Source organism: Gopherus flavomarginatus, chromosome 2, assembly GCF_025201925.1.
Source record: "Gopherus flavomarginatus isolate rGopFla2 chromosome 2, rGopFla2.mat.asm, whole genome shotgun sequence".
NCBI classification, from domain to species: Eukaryota; Metazoa; Chordata; order Testudines; family Testudinidae; genus Gopherus; species Gopherus flavomarginatus.
The window spans coordinates 186,369,243-186,391,169 of NC_066618.1; the positions used below are offsets into that span (position 1 = coordinate 186,369,243).

General features: G+C 43.1%; 1 protein-coding gene across 2 annotated transcripts in view; it reads right to left on the reverse strand.

Annotated features, from left to right (window-relative positions):
* JARID2 (jumonji and AT-rich interaction domain containing 2) overlaps positions 1 to 21,927 on the reverse strand; it is a 344,692-nt gene that overhangs the window by 139,270 nt on the left and 183,495 nt on the right. The window contains exon 3 of one of the 2 annotated variants that reach the window (XM_050941573.1): positions 18,415 to 18,556. The exons of the other annotated variant lie outside the window; for it this stretch is intronic. Within the exon in view, the coding sequence (XP_050797530.1) occupies positions 18,415 to 18,556 (142 nt within the window). The remainder of the gene's footprint in view (positions 1 to 18,414; positions 18,557 to 21,927) is intronic. 2 annotated transcript variants of the gene reach the window in all.

The following is a 21,927-nucleotide window of genomic DNA, read 5'->3' on the forward strand; positions in this document are numbered from 1 at the left end:
CCTGATCCAGGGCGAGTCTGTCGTTCCCCTGGCAGAAGGACAGGCGTACCAACACCTCGGCATGCCGACTGGTGTCCGCGTCCGGCAGACCCCTGAGGACACCATCCGGGAGATCCTACAGGACGCTTCCAAGATCGACACATCCCTGCTGGCGCCGTGGCAGAAGATCAACGCCCTCAACACTTTCCTGATCCCCGCATCACCTTCGTCTTAAGAGGTTCTGCCGTGGCAAAGGTGTCCCTCAACAAGGCAGACAACACCATCCGGCAGCTGGTTAAGCAGTGGCTGTCCCTGCCCCAGAGAGCCAGCAACGAGCTCATATACATTGCCCACAGGCACGGTGGTGCCAACGTCCCCCGCATGGGTGACCTCTGCGACATTGCGGTCGTCACGCACGCCTTCCGCCTCCTGACGTGCCCGGATGCCATGGTAAAGAACGTCGCAGCGGCCGCCCTACGCATCGTCATCGAGAAGCAAATTGGCAGGCCTCCCTCCGGCCCGGATGTAGCCACTTTCCTGAGCGGCTCCCTGGACGGTGAATTCGCCCGGGACGGGGGCGACATTACTTCGCTGTGGTCCCGCGCCCGCAATGCCACGCGCCGGCTGGGAAAACGACGGGGCTGCCACTGGATATGGAGCGAGGAACGACAGGAGCTGGGAGTCTTGGTGCCACGGATCGAGACAGAGGGCAACACCATCGTCAGCCCCGGAGCCAGAGGCGTGCTGGAGAAGTCACTGAAGGCCGCTGTCCACGCGCTCTACGTGGACACCCTCAGGAAAAAACCCGACCAGGGCAAGGCCTTTGAGGTGACCAGCAAGTGGGACTCCAGCAACCACTTTCTCCCCGCGGGCAGTTTCACCCGTTTTGCCGACTGGCGGTTCATACACCGCGCCCGCCTGAACTGTGTCCCGCTCAATGGAGCCATCCACCACGGGAACCAAGACAAGCGCTGCAGGAAGTGTGGGTACGCCCTGGAGACCTTGTCAGACGTCCTGTGCAGCTGAAAGCCCCACGCCAGAGCCTGGCAGCTGCGCCACAACGCCGTCCAGGACCGGCTGGTGAAGGCCATTGCCCCACACCTGGGTGAGGTCACAGTCAACCACACCATCCCAGACACTGACAGCCTGCTGCGCCCGGACATCGTCATCACGGACGAGGAGCGGAAAAAGATCATCCTCGTCGACGTGATGATCCCATTTGAGAACAGGACCCCAGCCTTCCGTGAAGCCCGAGCCCGTAAACTCGAAAAATATGCCCCCTTGGCGGACACCCTGCGGGCAAAGGGCTATGAGGTTTACACCGATGCCCTGATTGTCGGGGCCCTGGGTGCCTGGGATCCCTGTAATGAACGTGTACTTAGGGCCTGTGGGGTGGGCCGTCGCTATGCACGGCTCATGAGACGTTTGATGGTCTCCGACACTATCCGGTGGTCTAGGGACATTTACATAGAGCACATCACCAGCCACCGCCAATACCAAGAGTGAGCCGGCGTGGCTCTGTGCACCCACGGGGGGAGGAGGCCTATAAACCCCCCCTACCGAACCATATCCCCTAAGCCCTAAAGCCACCGAACTAGATTCCACCATGCGAGGGTCATCCTGTCTCCATTACCCGGCCCGCTTACTTATACCCATGACTGCGTGTAACCCACTGTATGAGCGATGTACCCTCACTGCTTCCTTACTGCTTCTTGATCCCACCCACCGTACACCCCACATTGGGGGACCTTGCAGACTGTTTATGTTATGTGCTAACCAATTCCCACATACCAGCCTCCCCCTATACTCTGTATGCTGCCCCCAATGACCAACAACTGACGCTTCGAATTCTTTGTATCATTTTTTATTTAAACATTCTCTAATAAACCTTTAAATACAAACCCATCAGCTGTTAAGAAAAAACAAAACCTTCTAAATTAGGAGAACAATACATTCATACTTACCTACTCTTACAGGCTCAGTTGACTGTGAAGTGCTCTGAGATTATCAGACGAAAGGTGCTATGTAAGTGAAAAGCTTTGTAAATCACAAAGAAATGAAGAAAACCAGGTTGACTCCTTGTGTACTTGCATTACACACACAACCCAACCCCTTCCCTCTCTATCCCTCAAACCATAAATTCATTTTGCTTCTCCAGTGAAGTCTGCTTTAAAGTGTGCAAAGACCATTAACTACAACTAACCCAGTGTAAATCTGTACACAGGAAACTAAGCGCGCGCACACACACACACACACACACGTCGGGTCCAGTGCTCTAGCCGCTCCACTCTTTCTGTGATTCATTTTAACATTAAATATGGTGACTAGTCAGACTGTGCATGCTGGTTTACATGCCATGTCAACCAGCTGAAATTACAAGCACTGACTGGAGAGTGCAACTTGCAGAGCTTAATATACAAAATAAGTATTCCCTACTGGAACTGCAGTGGGGCATGAAAGTTAGTGACTGCGGAACACTTTTTACTATCCTCCCTAGGACCTCAGGTTCAAGTTTCCCAACCATACTTTTAATTTTTTCCCCCCTCCCCACAAACAAGAACTTACTTGTTCAAAATGAAAGAAAAGAGAATCTCAATTATGTAAGTATTTGAGAGAAGAATTAAAATCTTTAAAACGCCTACAAATATGTGGATTAATTTTGTTACAACTGGAATTGGCTCATTCAAAAAATACATTTTATTAATAGTGCTGCACAATAAAAAATAAATGCATTTATACATTTGACAATTTTCTACAAATATATATTACACTCAGGGCAAATAAATGAACAGCCACCTGACTACTAATATAGAACAAGCAAGATGCTAACTCCAAAAACCAGAGGCTAAACGTGCTGTTTATACCCAACTTGCTCTGCATGGGTCCTTTCTGAATGAAGTAGGGTTACTGTTACTAGTAAGTATACAGTTATCACTGTGCACTGCTATTCACTGACAGCAGACAAATTCCTAAAGCTACCTTTAAGCAATCTGAAGACATCCAGCATGATGGTTCACACTACTTTGAACAATACTGTTAACCTCCTCAACTGAAGATCACAGCATTGCCTGAAATTAGACACTCATCCATGTAAGAGCATTCAAAACCTGATGCAAGTTATTTTTCTTCTCCCTTGGTGATAAAAAAGCAGTGATTATCTTTTATGAGGTAGCTTTTTTAGGACTTCTAGGTCTTCAATCTGTGAGGACTGTCCACCACAACAGATGGATGGTCTCAAAATGTTACTGTCTTTTAGTCATTTGCCAGGGTTTCAGACCATCTCCACCAACAAAATGAAACAGGCTAAGACTGCTTCTGCTCACATGGGAACTGGAATGCAACCCAGTAAACAAAAGATTTGGTGTTAACACAGCATTTTAAAACGTTTAAACAAAAATCCTAGCAAATACAAGAACAAAAGCAATACTTTATTGCCATATTTTTGCTTCCAAAATGTTACAATAACTTTGGCACCTATCTATTCATATACATTTGGAAAGTGACACTGCTATTACTAAAAATAAACAGAAATATCCTCATGCAAGTGGTCTCTTTAATAACATACACAAGAAACCAAACCATTTATTGGCAAGACCAATAAAAACTATGTAAGTTAGCCAGATGTCATAATAATGAAGATCATAAAGACTTCTAAGTACGCAGAGATTACTTTAAAAGTAATACAGTATGGCCCAAGTTTTTCAAAACAGCCTCAACCCAGCCTCTCTTGGCACACACAATTCAGTTGCTTGTATGCATTTTGAGACGTTAGGCAAAAATGAGGAGGTTTACATTTGGAAATTTAGCAAATTTAACATACAAACCCACAAACATTCTCAAGTAAACTGAAGTGATCACCACATGCACAAGTGACCATATTTTGAAAGAACAGTCCTATGTTCTTATTCTTCTGTAAATTAGATTTCCAATGGTTAGACTGACCCAGAAACCTTATGAGTAAAGCTTTATCAAGGTGAATTGATTTAAAATCAAGGTGATTTAAATCACTGGTTTTAAATCATTATTTAAATCAGCAAGAAGGAAACCTTGATTTAAATAATGTATCTTAATTGTGTTTTGCATTTGTACTTTTTAGTTAGTTATTTTCCTAAAGAAAGGTTGATTTTCATCAGCTGGTAACCACTAAAACATGTTTTGCAACTAAATGTAGCCCATATACTAAATATGGTGCTTCTTTTTGCTAATCAGGAGGATACACTACATCAATACACATTTATTTAAGAAATTGTACAGCTTAACTTACATTTATCCAGATTTTCATTTTTTACATTTTTATGAGATTAATTTTGTACTTGCGATATGAATTAATCTCTATACACACTGGAACTGAAATTCAATCAAAATACACAAAAAAGGCTTTTTTTTTTTTATTAAATAAAACTACCTTAAATGTGCTGGATACATAGGTGGGGAATTTTTTGCATTATAACTAATTGAATTATTAAACAAGGGCAGTATTATCTGTAATTAGTGTATTGAACTGATTGTTTCTGGTTATCATGTTTGTCTAGATTTTAGAACGAATAGATCTGATCCTCTCATACCTAGTTTTTATTCAAAGATTGGAAGAGGGGGAAAAAGTTTTCCTGCTTTTTCAAGTCACAATTCATTTATTAACTCTGAGTGAACTACTCATTGAAGTGAACAAGTTGAATAAACTGAAATGAAGAAAATATTCTCCCTGCACTGGCAGAAAAGGTTACTGCTGTCAAAAACTGGTTTATTACTTTAACAAACTCTAGTTTCAGGTCCTTAGCCAATGACTTCCATCAATTCAGTGGTTTAAACTTGGCAGCAAACAGTGTTTAGTATTATTTTTGTATTTATTTTAAATTATTTTATGCAATTATAATAATTTTAGCCCTTAACATTTGAAATTTAATTTTAAATAGATTTTTAAAAGATACACCATATGTAATGTAAATTAAAGTCAACTGAAATAAAAATCTGATTTAAAGAATAAATCCCATTTTACATATATTTCCTTCCCTTTCTACCACCATCAAGCTGGGACAGTGAAAAATTGTAGCTTAAACAAATTAAGTTGTGCATTTTTAGCGCTTTTCCACCATTTTTGCTATTTTTCTACAGAAGACACACACGGGAGGAGGGGGGGAGAAGAGGGGAAGCTAGTTTATTGTAAAGACAATTTTCTCTGATTCTCTGTTAACGTGGCTTTGTAGAAAACTCTCCAACCAATCTGCAGCAAAGGTGTTAGTTACCATACTGAGGCAGTAACTTCAAAGACTAGTTGGTCTAATATTGTTGAGGAATATCAAATCAAGTTTAAACCGAGATAGTTATACCAGTAAACTCGATCTCCATTCCCACCACCACCCCCAATGTGGCTTTTTTGTTTATGTTGCTTGGGAAAGGGTTTAAAATAAGATGGGAGGAGGGGAGGAAAAAGAGCCTCCCTGATACAAGAATCAGTGTTCTCATGGGGCGTGGGGAGGTGGGGTAGAGAGCCATGTTACACTAATATAACTTGTGAAACTTTAGTGTGTAGACAAGGCCTAAGAAATGCTCAGTTGGAGTCACTTTACTGTTTTAGGCGATAGCCTTCATGATGTCCCTCTTTCATTTTCGTCCTAGGGTAAGCTCAACTCACTAGCTCTTTCAAGCAGGATTTCTGTTCTAATTTTCATTTCTTAGCAGCAATGTGATTGGCCTTCTCTCCTATTCATCCTTGCAGGAAAAATAAATTTTCTAATCTTTCCCAAAAAATTTTAGTGGAAACAATTTCCACTATATAAACACAGTGTAACAACAACAGCTGGGAAATGCTCACGCTCACTTACAACTGGAAAATGAAAAGCAGAGCTTGCACGCACACACAGAGTTTCCCTCTGCCATATGAAAAATATGGATCATGCATATAAATTTTAAATTAAAGTCATCATGAAATTATAGGCTTCATGATTCTAAGTAAAGGAAGGAGTGAGAGCAGAATAATAAGAACAATGGACTTCAAAAAAAGAGACAAACTTTGAAAACTAACAGGTTAGGTCCCATGGGTAGAAAACTCGAGAAAAGGAGTCCATGAGAGCTAGTAGTTTCTCAAAGACAATATTCAGGGCCACCCAGAGGATTCAGGGAGCCTGGGGCAAAGCAATTTTGGGGGCCCCTTCCACAAAAAAAAGTTGCAATACTGTAGAATACTATATTCTCATGGGGGCTCCTGCGGGACCCGGGGCAAATTGCTCCACTTCCCCCTCCGGCAGCCCTGACAATATTTATGGCACAACAGCCTACTATCCCAACATGAAGGGAAGATATGAATACTAGTAAGAGATCAATATGGTTTCATTAGGAGATCTTTAATAACCCCCCAAAAATAAAAAAGAATCCTACAAAAAGTGGAAACATGGACAAATTGCTAAGGATGAGTGCAAAAGACCAGCACATGCATGCAAGGGCGAAATTACAAAAGCTAAGGCACCAAGTGAGTTATACCTAGCAAGGGACACAGAAGACAATAAAAAGAGGTTTTAGAAAAATATTAGGAACAAGAGAAAGATGAAGGAAAATGTATGTCCATTACTTAGCTGCGTAGAAGAGCTAAAAAAGGATGACATCAAGAAGGCTGATGTATTTCATGCTTATTTTGCTTCAGTCGTCACTAAAAAGGTTAATGGTGACCAGATGCTTAAAATGATATTAACAAGGGGGAAAGAACACAAGCCAAAATAGGGAAAGAACAGGTAAAAGAATATTTAGATAAGTTAGATGTATTCAAGTCGGTGGGCCTGATGAAATTCACCCTACGATACATAAGGAACTAGCTGAATCAATTATCTTCAAAAACTCAGAGAACAGTTCGGGTCAGAGGTATGGAAAAGGATAAGTATAGTACCTACCTTTAAAAAGGGGAACAAAGAGGACCCCAATCCTAACTTAATTACGTGGAAAGATATTGGAACAAATTACTACCCAACCAGTTTGTAAATATCTAGAGGACAACAGGGTGATAAATAATAGCCCGTGTGATTTTGTCAAGAACAAATCAAGTCAAACCAGCTTAATTTTTTTGACACTGTTACTGGCTTAGTGGATAGGGAAGAAGTTGCAGAAGTAATTTATCTTCATTTTAATGAACCACTTGACACAATCCCACATGACATTCTCATAAGCAAACTAGAAAGATGAGGACTAGATTAAATTACTATAAAGTGGGTGCACAACTGGTTGGAAAAAATGTATTCAAAGTAGTTATCAATGATTTGCTGTGGAAAAGGGAGGGTGCATCTAGAGGGATCCTGCGGGGGTCTGTCCTGAGTCAGGTACTATTCAGTATTTTCATTAATGACTTGGGTAGAGTGTCAAGTATCAGAGGGGTAGCCGTGATAGTCTGGATCTGTAAAAGCAGCAAAGAGTCCTGTGGCACCTTATAGACTAACAGACGTATTGGAGCATAAGCTTTCGTGGGTGAATACCCACTTCGTCGGATGCATGTCAGGACAAAGTGGGTATTCACCCATGAAAGCTCATGCTCCAATACGTCTGTTAGTCTATAAGGTGCCACAGGACTCTTTGCTGCGTGGGTAGAGTGGAGCGTATGCTTATAAATTTGCAGATGACACCAAGCTGGGAGGGCTTGCAAGTACTTTGGAGGATAGGATTAGAATTCAGAACAACCTTGACAAATTGGAGAATTGGTCTGAAATCAACAAGATGAATTTAAATAAAGACAAGTGCAAAGTACTATACTTAGGAAGGAAAAATCAAATGCACAACTACAAAATGGGGAATAAATGGCTAGATGGTAGTACTGCTGAAAAGGATCTGGGGGTTACAGTGGATCACAAATTGAATATCACTCAACAATGTGATTGTAATCCTAAGAACCCCTCCATGCCAAATGACAAAGGGTTCACTGTTGTTACACCAACTCATATCAGGCCTGACAAACTCACTACACTTAACGCACTGCTTTCAAATAATTTATGCACAAAGGGTTGTATAAAGTGTCCAGTGGAAGCTTACCTCATGCCGATGCACCTAATCACTGTGGGATGTGTGTATGAGTGATGTTTAAGAAGTTGTATGTATGTACTGAAAATACATTTAGAATCTGTGTCCCTGGCAGGGTAGACAAGCAGGTTTCGGCAGACAAAAGGGATGAGGAATCACCTATCTGCCTTGTCTCCCGTGTGAATTAAGCATTGTAAAACCAACAGAAAACTAAGCCCCCTTTGCATGTAATGTCCATAGGAAAATCAGATAGACAGGGGGATCTGAACTCAACGGGGAAGAGCATCCTGACTGTGGAGACAAAAAGAATGGACTTCGGGGTATTAAGAACAAGGCACCAAAATTCCTCTTTTATCCTGTAGCTGAAGGGGTAACCAGGCAGTGCAGTTTTGCCAGTGAAAACAGGATCGCGACCAAGCTCATTTGAAACACTGTAAGAAAAAGTTTAGGTGAGAGAAGGCTGCTTTAGACAAGGATTGTAACCTGTTAGTCTCTGGAGAGTGTGTTATACTTTACTTTTATTTGTAACCATTTCTGTTTCCATTACCCTTACTCATTTGCTCTTAAATCTCTATCTTTGTTAATGAGTGTACAACATTCTTGTAATATCATTAACACATATCAGTGCTGTCGGATTAACCAAAGCTGGAAACCCAAGTTGTAACCTTCCAGTTGCCTGTACACTGTCTCTTTGGGAGGCAGCTTGCCTGATCATTTCTCAGTGCACCCAGTGACAGCGGCTGGACGCTACAGGGAAACACTCTTTAAGAGGGATCAGGGATTGGGATGCACCTAATGTTAACCTGCAACGCAAAGCAGGATCAGCAGAGTCCTGAGGAGAATGCTTAAGTAGTTGAAAGGTCAGTGGTGTACAGGCACCAACACCCAGCTCCACAAGAAAGACTCCCTCATAACCAGGTAACTCACAGTCTTGGACATTCCAAGTGATGCAGTTGTGAAAATGATAATACCAGTCTAGGGTGTGTTAACAATAGTCTCGTATGCATAGGTGGTAACTGTTCCATTCTACTTGGCACTGGTGAGGCCTCAGCTGGAGTACTGTGTCCAATTCTGGGTGCTACAGTTAAGGAAAAATATGGACAAATGGGAGAGAGTCCACAGGAAAGCAGATTAAAAAAGAAAAAAAAAAAAAGGGTTTAGAAAACCTGACTTACAAGGCAAGTTTAAAAAACTAGGCCTGATTAGTCTCGAGAAATGAAGACTGAGGGGGGACCTGATAACAGTCTTCAAATATGTTAAAGACTGTTATAAAAAGGACAGTGATCAATTGTTCTCCATGTTCACTGAAGATAGGACAAGAAGTAATCTGCAGCAAGGGAAATTTAATTTAGATATTAGAGAAAATGTTCTATCAGGATTGTTAAGTATTGGAACAGGCTTCCAAAGGAGGTTGTGGAATTCTTGTCATTAAAGATTTTTAAGAACAGGTGAGAAACACCTGTCAGAGATGAACTAGGTCCTGCATCAGCCAGGGGGATGGACTAGATGAAATCCAAAAGTTACTTCCAAACCTTCATTTCAATGATCCCTATGATCAATCAGTCAAATCCAAACAGTAGTCCATCTTTACAACGGTCTTCTTGGTAGTCTAACTGAAAAGGACCCACTGCACTTTTCTATTCAATGTCATGTCATGCTTTCATGGCTGCAGCTTCAGCACAGTCCAGGGCCTGACATCTCTGAAGAAGTCCTCAGAAAAAAATTGGCTAAAAGCCTGAGGTTAGCCAAGTGAAGCAGTGCTCCATTTTCTAAACAGTTACTCTCCCGCATATACCTTATGTATAAACACTGGCTGGAATACAAAGCATTGGCAAATATAACCTGAACTATCAACGAGCCCAATGCAGTTCAGGTAAAGACTATTTCAACTTAAGTAAGAAATGCAAAATAAACGAAGTTGTAAAAGTATTCTGTGGTGGGAAAAGAATCCTTTAACAGACAAATCTGAAATGAAATTCAATTAGAAAGACTTCTTAGATTACTGAACTATGTAACCAGGAAATCTTACATCTGTCCGTATTTATTTTGAATAGCCATCTAGCATCCTCTTCTCTATATATCATTAAAAAAGACAAGAGAAGAGGCTATACAAGTGAGCTTTCACTATACACACTGCAACACACACACACACAGGATAAATAGTGATTTACATACATACATAGTTCAAAACGGTGCTACCAGACACTAAGCCTACTTTATTAAATAGCACAGGTCCCAAAAGGTGTATACTTCTCTATCTATGCAAATGTTTAAATTTGTTCCATTGTGTATGCTGCTCATCATAATGCGCAGCATTTCTCGAAGACCAAGAACAATGCACATTCTAATTTTGGGCTGAGAAAATTGTGGATAGTCTGGCTTTGGCATGTTCATCGTTTAAATGCATATCTCAGCTGGCAACAGGTCATCGGTCTTGTTCAACGCTGAAAAGGAACATTGAGAAGTTTGGCCGCTAGGGGGGTATAATTTCCTAAATGTCATCAGATCAGAAACAGAGGAACAAAATGGTACCAGATATAATAATATATAATACTGAATGGAAAAGAGGGGACAGAGAAATAGAAAAGAGGGGAAAAAGAATGTGGTAGCTGGGGGAAGGGAGAATATAGAGAGAAGCAGCACAAAGAGCACAAGGGCAAAATCAGAAGGTAGATAGATATGCACAGAGGGAGTCAGGGAGGAGCAAAGTAGACAAAAAAAATGTGCGTCAAAGAAGAAAAACAGGAAGGTTCTATATAAAGGTGAATTCCACAGGCAAAAAGGATTGGTGGTGGGGGGTTTAGTTTTTTTTTTTTTTTTTTTGTGGTGGGAGGAGAGTTGTGCTTCTCTATGATTGGTGAAGTAAAAGTGAAATGTTTCTCCCACTTCCACAAAAGCCAAAAAAATTAGGGATTTTTCAGCTGGCTTTTAAAAAAAAAAAAATCTCAAAAGCATCAAGAGTCTCAAGTTACTTATTTTTGTTTTTTGGAGGCCCCCAAAAAATGGAGCAGGGACTTTCACATCCCTTAACAGTGGTGGTGGTGAACCATTAACAAAGGCCTCCTCCCAGTTTTTTATTATATCTCAAGTGCTTGAATTAAATAGGTATTTAGAAAAAAAAGTTTTTAATGGTATTTCCAAAAAATCCCATTACCTCCCAACTGTCCAGTTTTACTTCCTCAGTAATGTCACAGTTCCACTAGTTCCTGAATCATATGCTGAGTCTCCCAGGAAAAATATGCTAAACAATATTTAAATTTCTAAACAGAAAGACTTTCAAGCCTTCTTTATACCTCACATAAAAAAGGGGAAAAGGGCACACAGCTAATTAATTTCTCGTTTGCAGGTTAACTTGCCCTTGCAACATTTCTATCGGTACAAAATATTAAATGCAAATTTTGTCTTGAGACATATACAGGAGCACTTATGCATATCCAAAGGCAAACTCTGCTCATTTAATTTCGGGGGGGGGGGGGGGGGGGGGAACCATTCTTTTTACGCCCTTTCTCAGACTTCCCAAGACATTCTCAAACAAATTGTAAGATTTCCTAGGAAATAGAAATGTGAAAAAGTCTGTTTTGTGTTTTAGGTAGATATTTATTTCTAAATCCATTTTGCTTTGGGGGGTTATTCTAGGGTGATTTTTTTTCAAAGGGGGAGGTACAGGGGATTTATAAGGCGGCTTATACATTTAAATAGTTAGTCCTCAGCAAATCTTGATTTCACCTGACATGCAGAATATATATATAAAATCAATATCAATAACAGTCATCAAGTGCAGCCTCCCCTGCACCCAGTGGCTTCAGGAATCCAGGGTCACCAGCCCCACTGTCACCCAGGGAGCAATCTGCAGCCTGCTGTCACAGTCCTGCTCTCTCAGGCCAGGTCCAGACTAGAGCTTTAAATCGATTTTAAGAGCTCTAAATCGATTTAAAGCTGTAACCGTCCACACTACAGAGTGCATAAAATCGATTTTAAGGGTCCCTAAAATCGATTTTGGAACTCCATCAAAACGAGAGGAGTAACCCCAAAATCGATTTTTTAAAATCGATTTTATGATAGTGTGGACGGCCATCGAAGTTAATGGCCTCCGGGACGTATCCCACAGTGCTCTAGTGGCCGCTCTACACAGGTAAAGGTACTCTTCTGCTGGCCAGGTAAACAGGAAAAGCCCCGGGAAGTTTGAAATTCCATTTCCTGCTTGCACAGCGTGGAGCTCTCAGCAGCAGAGAGAAGAATGCAGTCTCCTGAAAATAGGAAAAGAGCTCCAGCATGGAGCACACAGGAGTTACTCGATCTGATAGCTGTATGGGGAGAAGAGTCAGTGCTTTCAGAACTGCGCTCGAGCAGACGAAATGAGAAAACCTTTGAAAAAATTTCTAATGCCATGCGGGAGAGGGGACATACCAGGGACTCGTTACAGTGCCGAGTGAAAGTGAAAGAGCTCAGACAGGCGTATCAGAAGACCAAAGCAGCAAAGGGCAGGTCAGGCTCTGCCCCCAAAACATGCCGGTTCTACGACGAGCTTAACGCAATATTGGGGAACAGCGCAACGACGAACCCCCCCTTGTCTGTTGATTCAGAGGTGGGCGTTGTGATTCCTGCAACTACGGAAGATTTATTTGATGGCGATGATCAGTGTGATGAGGACCAAGAGGAGGAGGCTCCAGCAGAGAGCACAGAGCATTTTATCCCCCCAAACAGCCAGGATCTTTTCCTCACCCTTACTGAGGTTCCCTGCCAGCCATCTCAAGGCAGTACTCCAGAAAATGAAGCTGAGGGACCATCCTCTGGTGAGTGTAATTTTTTTTACTAAAAGCTTCAGTTTAATGTAAGCCTTTTTTACTGGGTGCTTCAAATCACTACCTGTACTTAGAGTCACTGACCAAGTAGATTAAAAACCTTTCCTAAAACAGTGACCCATGAGGTGGTTTTTAGAAAAGTCTCCATTGTTACAGGGCGGATTCATCCTGCTTGTTCGGGGACCGCGAGAGCAAACCGCGGGAAGCTACTCTTCTTCCCTGCTTTGCTCTCGCGTTCCCCGAACAAGCAGGGCTCCTTGCCTGCGGTTTGCTGGGTGGTTTGGGGAACGCGAGAGCAAACCAGGGAAGGAGAGTAGCTTGATTACCAGTACAATCTACTACAGGGATTACTAGCCATTATTAACTTACCATTTTCTCCGGACATGGTCTGTGTGCTCCCCTGACCTGCGTCTGAGCAGAACTCTCTGTCCTCAGCCACAAGCAATAAGTATTAAAGGAATCATAAGGTGACCTTTTGGTAAAGTAAAATGTTCAAGGTTCGGTAACAGGCACAGGTCAGTGAGGGGAGAGACTGTATGCATGGTTGTGTGAAATGTGTCTCTTATGATTCTTTTATCACTCTTTCCAAACCCCACCCCCCCACACACAGCTGCACAGTTCTCCAGCCTCCCTCTCGCTTCTCATCTACGTGGGGGGGGTATCATAAGAAGACTGAGGAAAAGGAGGACGCGTGAGGACATGTTCACCGAAATTATGGCAGTAACCCGTACAGAGAGAGCTCAGCAGGGAGAATGGAAGCAATTGGTCGCAAAGTACAGGGAGGCTGCCAGTGAACGCGAAGACAGGAGGGACCAACGCGAAGACAGGAGGGACCAACGCGAAGACAGGAGGGACGCCAAAAATGATGTCAGGTGGCAGGAAGATCAGCGCTGGCGAGCAGCAACTCTGGATCTTCTTCGTGATCAGACTGACATCCTCCGCGATATGCTGCAAGAGCTCCGTGGTTTCAGAATGCCCCTACAGCCCGTGTATAACCTCCCTCAGTACTCACCCTGTCCCACACCTTCCAGAACCAGGCGTGTAAGAACGCGTGGGGGAAGGCTCTCTGCACCAGCCCCCTCCACCGCTGCGGACACTCCAACCAGAAGGCTTTCATTAGATTGAAAAGCCCTTTGTGTCCTGTTTTTTTCCCTCCTCTAATGATCCAAACTTCTACCATGGCACCTTTGCCTATTTTTTACTCTCAGGTCATGCTATTAAGTCAGTGTGACTGTAGATTGGTAATGAACTAAAGCAAGCAGCTTTGGAAAGCTGCACGGAAGCTAGTTATCAGCATCAGGATTTGACAATTGGGGATATGGGCAATACAGGGAAAACAAAGAAAGCAGCCATACCGTAACCTGGTCCATGAGAATTCTTGTTCTGTCTTCTCTGATGCACTTTCTTCTTTCAAACCTCCCTCCCCCTTCCTCCAAACCTCCCTCGCTCCGTCCCCCATAGAACAATGAGTTATGAAATTTCATGCACAGTATTGTAACAACAAACATTATGCTTGATTGATGAAAGGGTCTGATTTTAAATAAAGAACACAATTCTTGTAACAAATAGTAGTAACTTTATTTTCAATAAAAAAGCAGTTAAGGAAGGTTGCAGGTACTGTGCCTAGCAGCAGACGGAAGCAGCTAATGGTGGAGGTAGGTAATAATTGGGAAATACAGAAGTATATGTTTTCCAATGGACAGCTCTTGCAAGTAACCTAAGCAAGCAATTGAGGAATGCTGCAGGCAAAGTATCTTGCAGCAGCAACACCGCATAGACGGGGAGGGCAGCAATCAATTGAAAGGAAAATCAGCATTCAAACTGTACCCTGGCCCATGAGGAAGCTACTTTTCAGTGCTTCTCTGATGCGCACAGCATCCTGGTGAGATCTTCTAATTGCCCTGGTGTCCGGCTGCGCATAATCAGCGGCCAGGTGGTTTACCTCAGTCTCCCACCCCGCTATAAAGGCCTCCCCTTTGCTCTCACAGAGATTGTGGAGCACACAGCAAGCAGCAATGACAAAGGGGATATTGGTTTGGCTAAGATCTGAGCGAGTAAGAAGCGTTCGCCATCTCGCCTTAAGCCTGCCAAATGCACATTCTACCACCATTCTGCACTTGCTCAGCCTGTAATTAAACAACTCCTGAGCACTGTCAAGGCTGCCTGTGTATGGCTTCATTAGCCAGGGCATCAAGGGGTAGGCTGGGTCCCCAAGGATAACAATAGGCATTTGGACATCTCCAACTGTTATTCTCTGATCAGGGAAGTAGGTCCCTTGCTGCAGCCGTTTAAACAGTGTAGTGCTCCTGAAGACACGTGCGTCGTGAACCCTTCCTGGCCATCCCACGTGGATGTTGGTGAAACGTCCCTTGTGATCCACCAGGGCTTGCAGAACCATCGAAAAGTACCCCTTGCGGTTAATGTACTGGGCACCCTGGTGTTCCGGTGCCAAAATAGGGATGTGGGTTCCATCTATGGCCCCCCCACAGTTAGGGAATCCCATTGCAGCAAAGCCATCCACAATGGCCTGCACGTTTCCCAGAGTCACAACCTTTCGAAGCAGCAGCTTAATGATTGCTTTGGATACTTCCAGCACAGCAGCCCCCACAGTAGATTTGCCCACTCCAAATTGATTACCGACTGACCGGTAGCTGTCTGGCGTTGCAAGCTTCCATATGGCTATTGCCACTCGCTTTTCCACTGTGAGGGCTGCTCTCATCCTGGTATTATGCCGCTTCAGGACAGGAGAAAGCGAGTCACAAAGTTCAAAGAAAGTGCTCTTACGCATGCGAAAGTTCCGCAGCCACTGCGAATCGTCCCACACCTGCAGGACTATGCGGTCCCACCAGTCAGTGCTTGTTTCCCGTGCCCAAAAGCGGCGCGGAACGGGTAGAACCTCACCCGTAACCGTCAGGAGCTCCAACGTGCAGGGGCCCGGGGAGTCAGAAAACTCGTTCTCCAGTTCGTCATCGCTGTCGTCCCCGCATTCAAGCATTCTCTCTTGCATTTCTGCATCATGGGTCAGCAGTGATAGAACGAGAATGCGTGAATTATTTACAGCATTCGCGATCAAGGACAAGAGCAGACCTGGATCCATGCTTGCTGCAAAATGGCGTTTCCCTCACTGCAGCCAGTAAAAACAGCGCGAACTGACTGTGTGCCGTTTACAGGAAGGGGGGGGGGGGCTGTACCCAGAACCACCCAGGACGGGGACTTTGATCCCATCATGCACTGGGCTAGTAACCCATAATTCCAAAGGGCAGGGACCCGTGCAGGAACTGTGGGATAGGTACCCAGAGTGCAACGCTCAGGGAAAAGATGGACGCCAGGGAACATGGACGCTCAACATCGATGTAAGTAGCCCTAGTGTGGACGCGCAAAATCGATTTTATAAAGCCTGCTTTATAAAATCGATTTTATTAACATCGATTTTACCCTGTAGTGTGGACGTGGGCTCACTCAATGGCTAGGAGTAATTCCCGGGGAGGAGCCATTCAGCAGAAGGGTGACCTCACATGCATTCAGGGCTCATTCTGCTCCTTGTGACCATAGCTGGGGGGGCGGTCTCTGCTTTGTCGGGCCAGGACCACAGCAACCCACCCCCACCCCCACCTTGTGCCTAGGTGATTTGGGCCCCTCGGCAGCACTGGGAACCCACAGTCAGTGTTGCTCTAACCCTATCCCCTTTCATTTCCCCAAACTGTGAAAACTCAAATCAATAAAAATAAAATCCTTAAAACACAATTTCTCACAACCTGAGAAAAATAAAACTGATAATAAAAAATGTTTAAAAATAAAAATTGATATTATCCATTGAAATTACAAAAAATAAAAATCAAATTTTGCCAAAAGCTTATTTATAATACATTTTTCAGGCACACAATTTTAGTTCTTACTTCATACAAGAAGGAGAAAATACCAGACCTCTGACTGCACCTTCAGCATATTTTCTACAAAAAATTGGTTAAACCCTGCAATTTTAACCTACATTTTGTATGTTTAGGAATTGGCTAAGATTGTAGCATAATGAGAGTTCAACAGGGATTTCATAATTGATTTCTAAGGAATAGGAGCCAGATTGCCACAGCATTAGCTTAGAGCAGTGGTCCTCAATGTGGTGCCCGTGGGTGCCATGGCACCCGCCGGGGCATTTATGTGTGGCCGCCTAGCACCTAGCAGGGGAGAGAAGCCACAGCCCCGCACCTGCTAGGGACAGAGAACTTCGGGGCTGCAGGCTGCGGGAGCCGGTGTTCTCAGTCCTTGGCAGGAGCAGGGGTGCGGCTTCTCCGGGGCTGCAGACTGCGGGTGCCAACGTTCTCGGTCCCTGGCAGGTGTGGGGCTGCGGTTTCTCTAAAGCTTCTCTGGGGCTGCAGACTGTGGGCGCTGGTGTTCAGTCCCTGGCAGGAACGGGGCCCACCCAGTGCCCAGCAGGGGAGAGAAGCTGGGGCCCCACGCCTGCTGGGAACAGAGTACTCCGGGGCTGCAGCCTGCGGGCGCCAGTGTTCTCTGCCCTTCCAGCTTCGCTGCACTGCCCAGAGCTGGCACCAAAAAAAAAACCAAACACTGACTCTGCAGAACGGACGGAATGCTGCCCTGTAGCATGTGCTGGCCCAGGCACGTGCTTGCTCCACTGATGCTTGGAGCCGGCCCTGTATGTGAGTAATTGTTGGTGCCCGCCACACTCTTCTGAAAACATGAATGTGCTACTAGCTACAAAAAGGTTGGGGACCACTGGCTCAGAGTAATAGTTACAGACAATAACCTGCATCTTTATGGTGAGGCTCCCTATACAGCTAGTATTCTCAGAGTCTGCATTTATTTTAAACCTTTTTAACATGTAACCATTTTAATTTTCAAAACAAATCTAAACGTAATTCTAATTTAATGACACAAATGTATCCTGTTTGTTGAAGTTACATTATCTTGATCCCGTAAACTAAAACACAGACATTCACATTGACAGACCCAAAAAATACTGAGTAAAGATTTCATTTAACAATCATCCAACCACAGTAAAATGACAGCGACATTGCCATGTTTTCCGCTGCTAAACTACAGAACACTCACTTTGTAAAGGATGCAGGACGATGAACCCAAAATGTTAACGTATCCCTATAGCTGCATGAAACACTCTACACCTGAACATCTGTTTACGGTATGGGAGATTTTGGCAATGCAAGCATTATTAATGGACTTAATTATAACTTTACATTAGGTTGCAGTGCTGCTCTTAAAAGATTATTTGAGTTCTTAACGACCACCAGACATGCCAAACCTGTGGGGAAAAAAGCAGAAATGGGGCTTGTTTTTGGCTTAATTGGCTTGTGAACTGCTTGTTGGCTAGTTTTTGGCTTGCAGCTTGTCTAGTTTGTAGTTTCTTTTTTTTTTTTTTAATATTGGTTCCTGGCAAGGGGGGCAAGTAGGGGCGGGGGAGGGGAGAGAGAGTCGGGGAGCAGAGCTGGCCCACCACAGTCCCAGACTGCACACCAGGGGGATCCAGTCACAGAGCGTTGGGGTTTTTCGGGATTGACTTGTTTTGGCCTTGTTCTGAAATGGGATTAGCTTGATTTTTGGCTTATTGTGAAAATCGGGGTGCTTATTTACTGCATGAAAGTTGGGAACTGTGAACATCACTAACCTTTTTCTTGATGGCCCTTCTTCAAAATCTGAAGAACTAACATCATTGCTAGTTGAGGACACTTGAGATGCATCATCCTTCTCGTTCTCTGACTGTTCTGATCCTGGTCCTAATCCCTTTGATGAGCCATTAGTGAGAAGTCCTGCAACGGCAAGACAAAAACAGTACAGAATGTTCAAAAAATGCATTAATAATACTCAACAGGCCAGGAGAAAGTTCACACAGGATACCAACAGCAAACACAAGGCTACAAAACTCCTCCCTTCCAAAAATGAGCATCCCTGGTAATAAGAACATAAGAATGGCGGTACTGGGTTAGACCAAAGGTTCATCTAGCCCAGTATCTTGTCTTCCAACTGTGGCCAGGGCCAGATGCCCCAGAGGGAATGAACAGAACCAGTAGTCATCAAGTGATCCATCCTCTGTCGCTCATTTCCAGCTTCTGGCAAAGAGAGGCTAGGGACACCACTCCTGCTCATCCTGGCTAACAGCCACTGATGGACCTATCCTCCATGAATTTATCTAATTCTTCCTTTTGTTTGTCTTAAACCAGCTGCCTATTAATTTAATTTGGTGACCCCTAGTTCTTGTGTTATGAGAAGTTGTAAACAACCCTTCCTTATTTACTTTCTCTACACCAGTCATGATTTTATAGACCTCAATCATATCTCCCCTTAGCCATCTCTTTTCCAAGCTGAAAAGTCCCAATCTTATTAATTCTCCTCATACGGAAGCCGTTCCACACCCCTAATCATTTCTGTTGCCCTTTTTTGAACCTTTTCCAATTCCAATACATCTTTTTTGAGACGGGGCGACCACATCTGCACACAGTATTCAAGATGTGGGTGTATCAGGGATTTATATAGAGGCAACATGATAGTTATCTATCCCTTAATGATTCCCAGTATTCTTCTGGTCATGATTTTTCACAGAGGTACTCCATATAGAAACTGATGAACCTGCAGATCTTTAGCTTAGTGGAAAACTGCAAATGTTGATTCCAAATCAGTGTACAAAGGGTGAAGAAAAGTGCTTGGGGATCACACTGAAAATCTTTTCCCATTCCTTAAAAAAAATGGCATAATTTTAGCGGCATAATCTCATCTCTGTATTACAGAATTTATACAAGTTAGTGTAACTGGCATTAATAGGGGTCATTTGCATAAATCTCTGCATCAATATAAAAATAAATTATGTGGACAATTTCTATTTCTCCTCTTCATTCTGCTGCTTCCAACCATTGCAATTTATGATGTGCTAAGCACTGTAAGTCCCAAAGGTGTGGTAACATAAGGTTTGTTTCCCTTGACTCTCCTATTTGTCTAGCAAAAGTCCCACTCAGCTATAGTAGTTGCAGATGATGAGAAAGCTACACAAAATAGGAGTGAACATATCACAACCACCTTTCCCCACTGTGACTTCCTATCTTCACTTGAAGAGCACCCTAGACAGCAGAGCTACATAGGTGGGAAAGGGCATTTAGCCCTACGTACATAGATGAACAAATTTTGCTTATCTTACTCACATAAGGACAGCATGATTTGACCTAAGTTGATGCTGAGAAGCACCAGTAGAACAGCAGCACACGAAAACCATTCACACTTAAAGAGTTATTAAACTCGAGACAGATATTTTTTCAATATTTAGGTAAGGTTTTAAGAATTGATCGCTGCAGAAATTCCAGTTTTTACTGTGACAATACCACCCCTTTTTCCAAGCCAACAAAATACTCCTGCTGATGGCATGAGCAGTTTTGTGTCAGAGATTTGTCTCCACCAGGCAACTGCTAGTAGCACACTTCCCTCATTCCCTCTAGCCACCCTTTCCTCAACTTTCATTTTAGCCTCCTGCTTGAATCTCTTTTTGTCTCCCTCCAAGGCATGCCAAGCAGCAGCAGCAGCAATCTGCATACCGTGTAGCAGCACTAATGGTTACCGAATAACAACAGTTCAAAACTAATCACAAACACTGTATGATCATAGTCCATTTGACACTGCCATTCCCAGGACAGCACTGTGCAGCACTATCAATACAATGATCAAACTCCTTAGTGCTCAACTGTGCACATCTTCAAAGCAGCTTCTGAGAGTAAATAGACTATCAGGAAGGAACTTTCATCCCCATGCAGCCTGCTGTATACGAACAGGCACTGAGACAGGAAAAGGCCCTCTACTGTCCTCTGCCCAGTCAGTGCTCCCATTGATACTGTGTGCCAGTATGACATATCTCTTACTAGATTCTCAAACATTTTGGGACTTCTGACTCCACTCTAGCAGCTCTAGCCAGCCCTTTCAAAACAACCCAATTCAAGGGCTCCCTTATATCACCACCTGCCTTGTCTTCAAAGTCTGTACTTAGTCATTACATTTTAGATTGCATTACATTTCTCTTCACTTAGAGTCAAAAGCAAATACATGGTGACTACAGTTGGAGAGTTTCAGAGGAAGGTGAGAGAGAGAGAGAGATTTAAACACTACTTTTTAACATCCCTTATAAAAACAGAAGCCTGAATTTCATTGGGGGGGTGTGGGGGAGAGAGATTTAAAACAATACCAAAGAAAAAATTAAATGAGGTTAAGTTTAAGATGTGTTTAATGCTCTCACTAACTAGTCTGCAAGGCAAACACAGCACAGAAATAAGTCAAATGACTGTTTAAATTTTCACTTCCCTTTTGTTAATAAATCCCCTTAAATATTTCCTGTGTCACTGAAGGTCTCAAACTGAAGGACATCAACCAATGCCAGAAATCTCATTGTGACTTACGAAACGTCTATAGCATTCGTGATGTCAAAAAATGATGCATTTCAGGCTCCCTTCAGGAAGATTCCAGAGGATATCATATGGAGGAGAAAAATATTTTAAAACCTTAATTAGATTTTATTTACATGCAGAACACCCTCACTGGAGACATTCAGCTCAGAAGTGTGGCTTTAACTCAGTTTCAATTTTTGCTTTGCATTTTAACTTGAAAATGCTAATGATAAAATTTACAGTCTGTAAACTCCACAGAAGTCCAAATTAAACATTTGGGGCCTGATTTTCAGTAAGTTAACCATTACGAAAGAATTCAACAAGTTTTTCCAAAAGCAATATTTATTCTGGAGAGATGCCATATGTCAATATCAGCAACCTGAAGTGTTGGAATCAAGAAAAATCACCTTGTGTGCTGTCAGTTCACTTGCATTTCGAAGGTGATTTCCATTCCTCCTCCCACCCTGCCAAACCATTATTGTATTTGGAAGGTGACTATAAGTTTCCCTATTAGAAAAAAATATTGGTTCTCCCATTATTCCAACAAATCCCATTTATACAATGTTCTTTATCATAAAAAAAAAAAATCAGATAACCAATGTTAGCAAATATAAACAAAACACCTTGAATTAAAACCTGAAATGAATCAAAGCCAGAGCAGCTATAGCTGAAGTATAAAACTGCTAAGTAAATTGACCATCACATTCTGCATCTCCTTAAGTATACAGTGATCCGCGGAGTCTGAAAGTGACAAAAGGCAT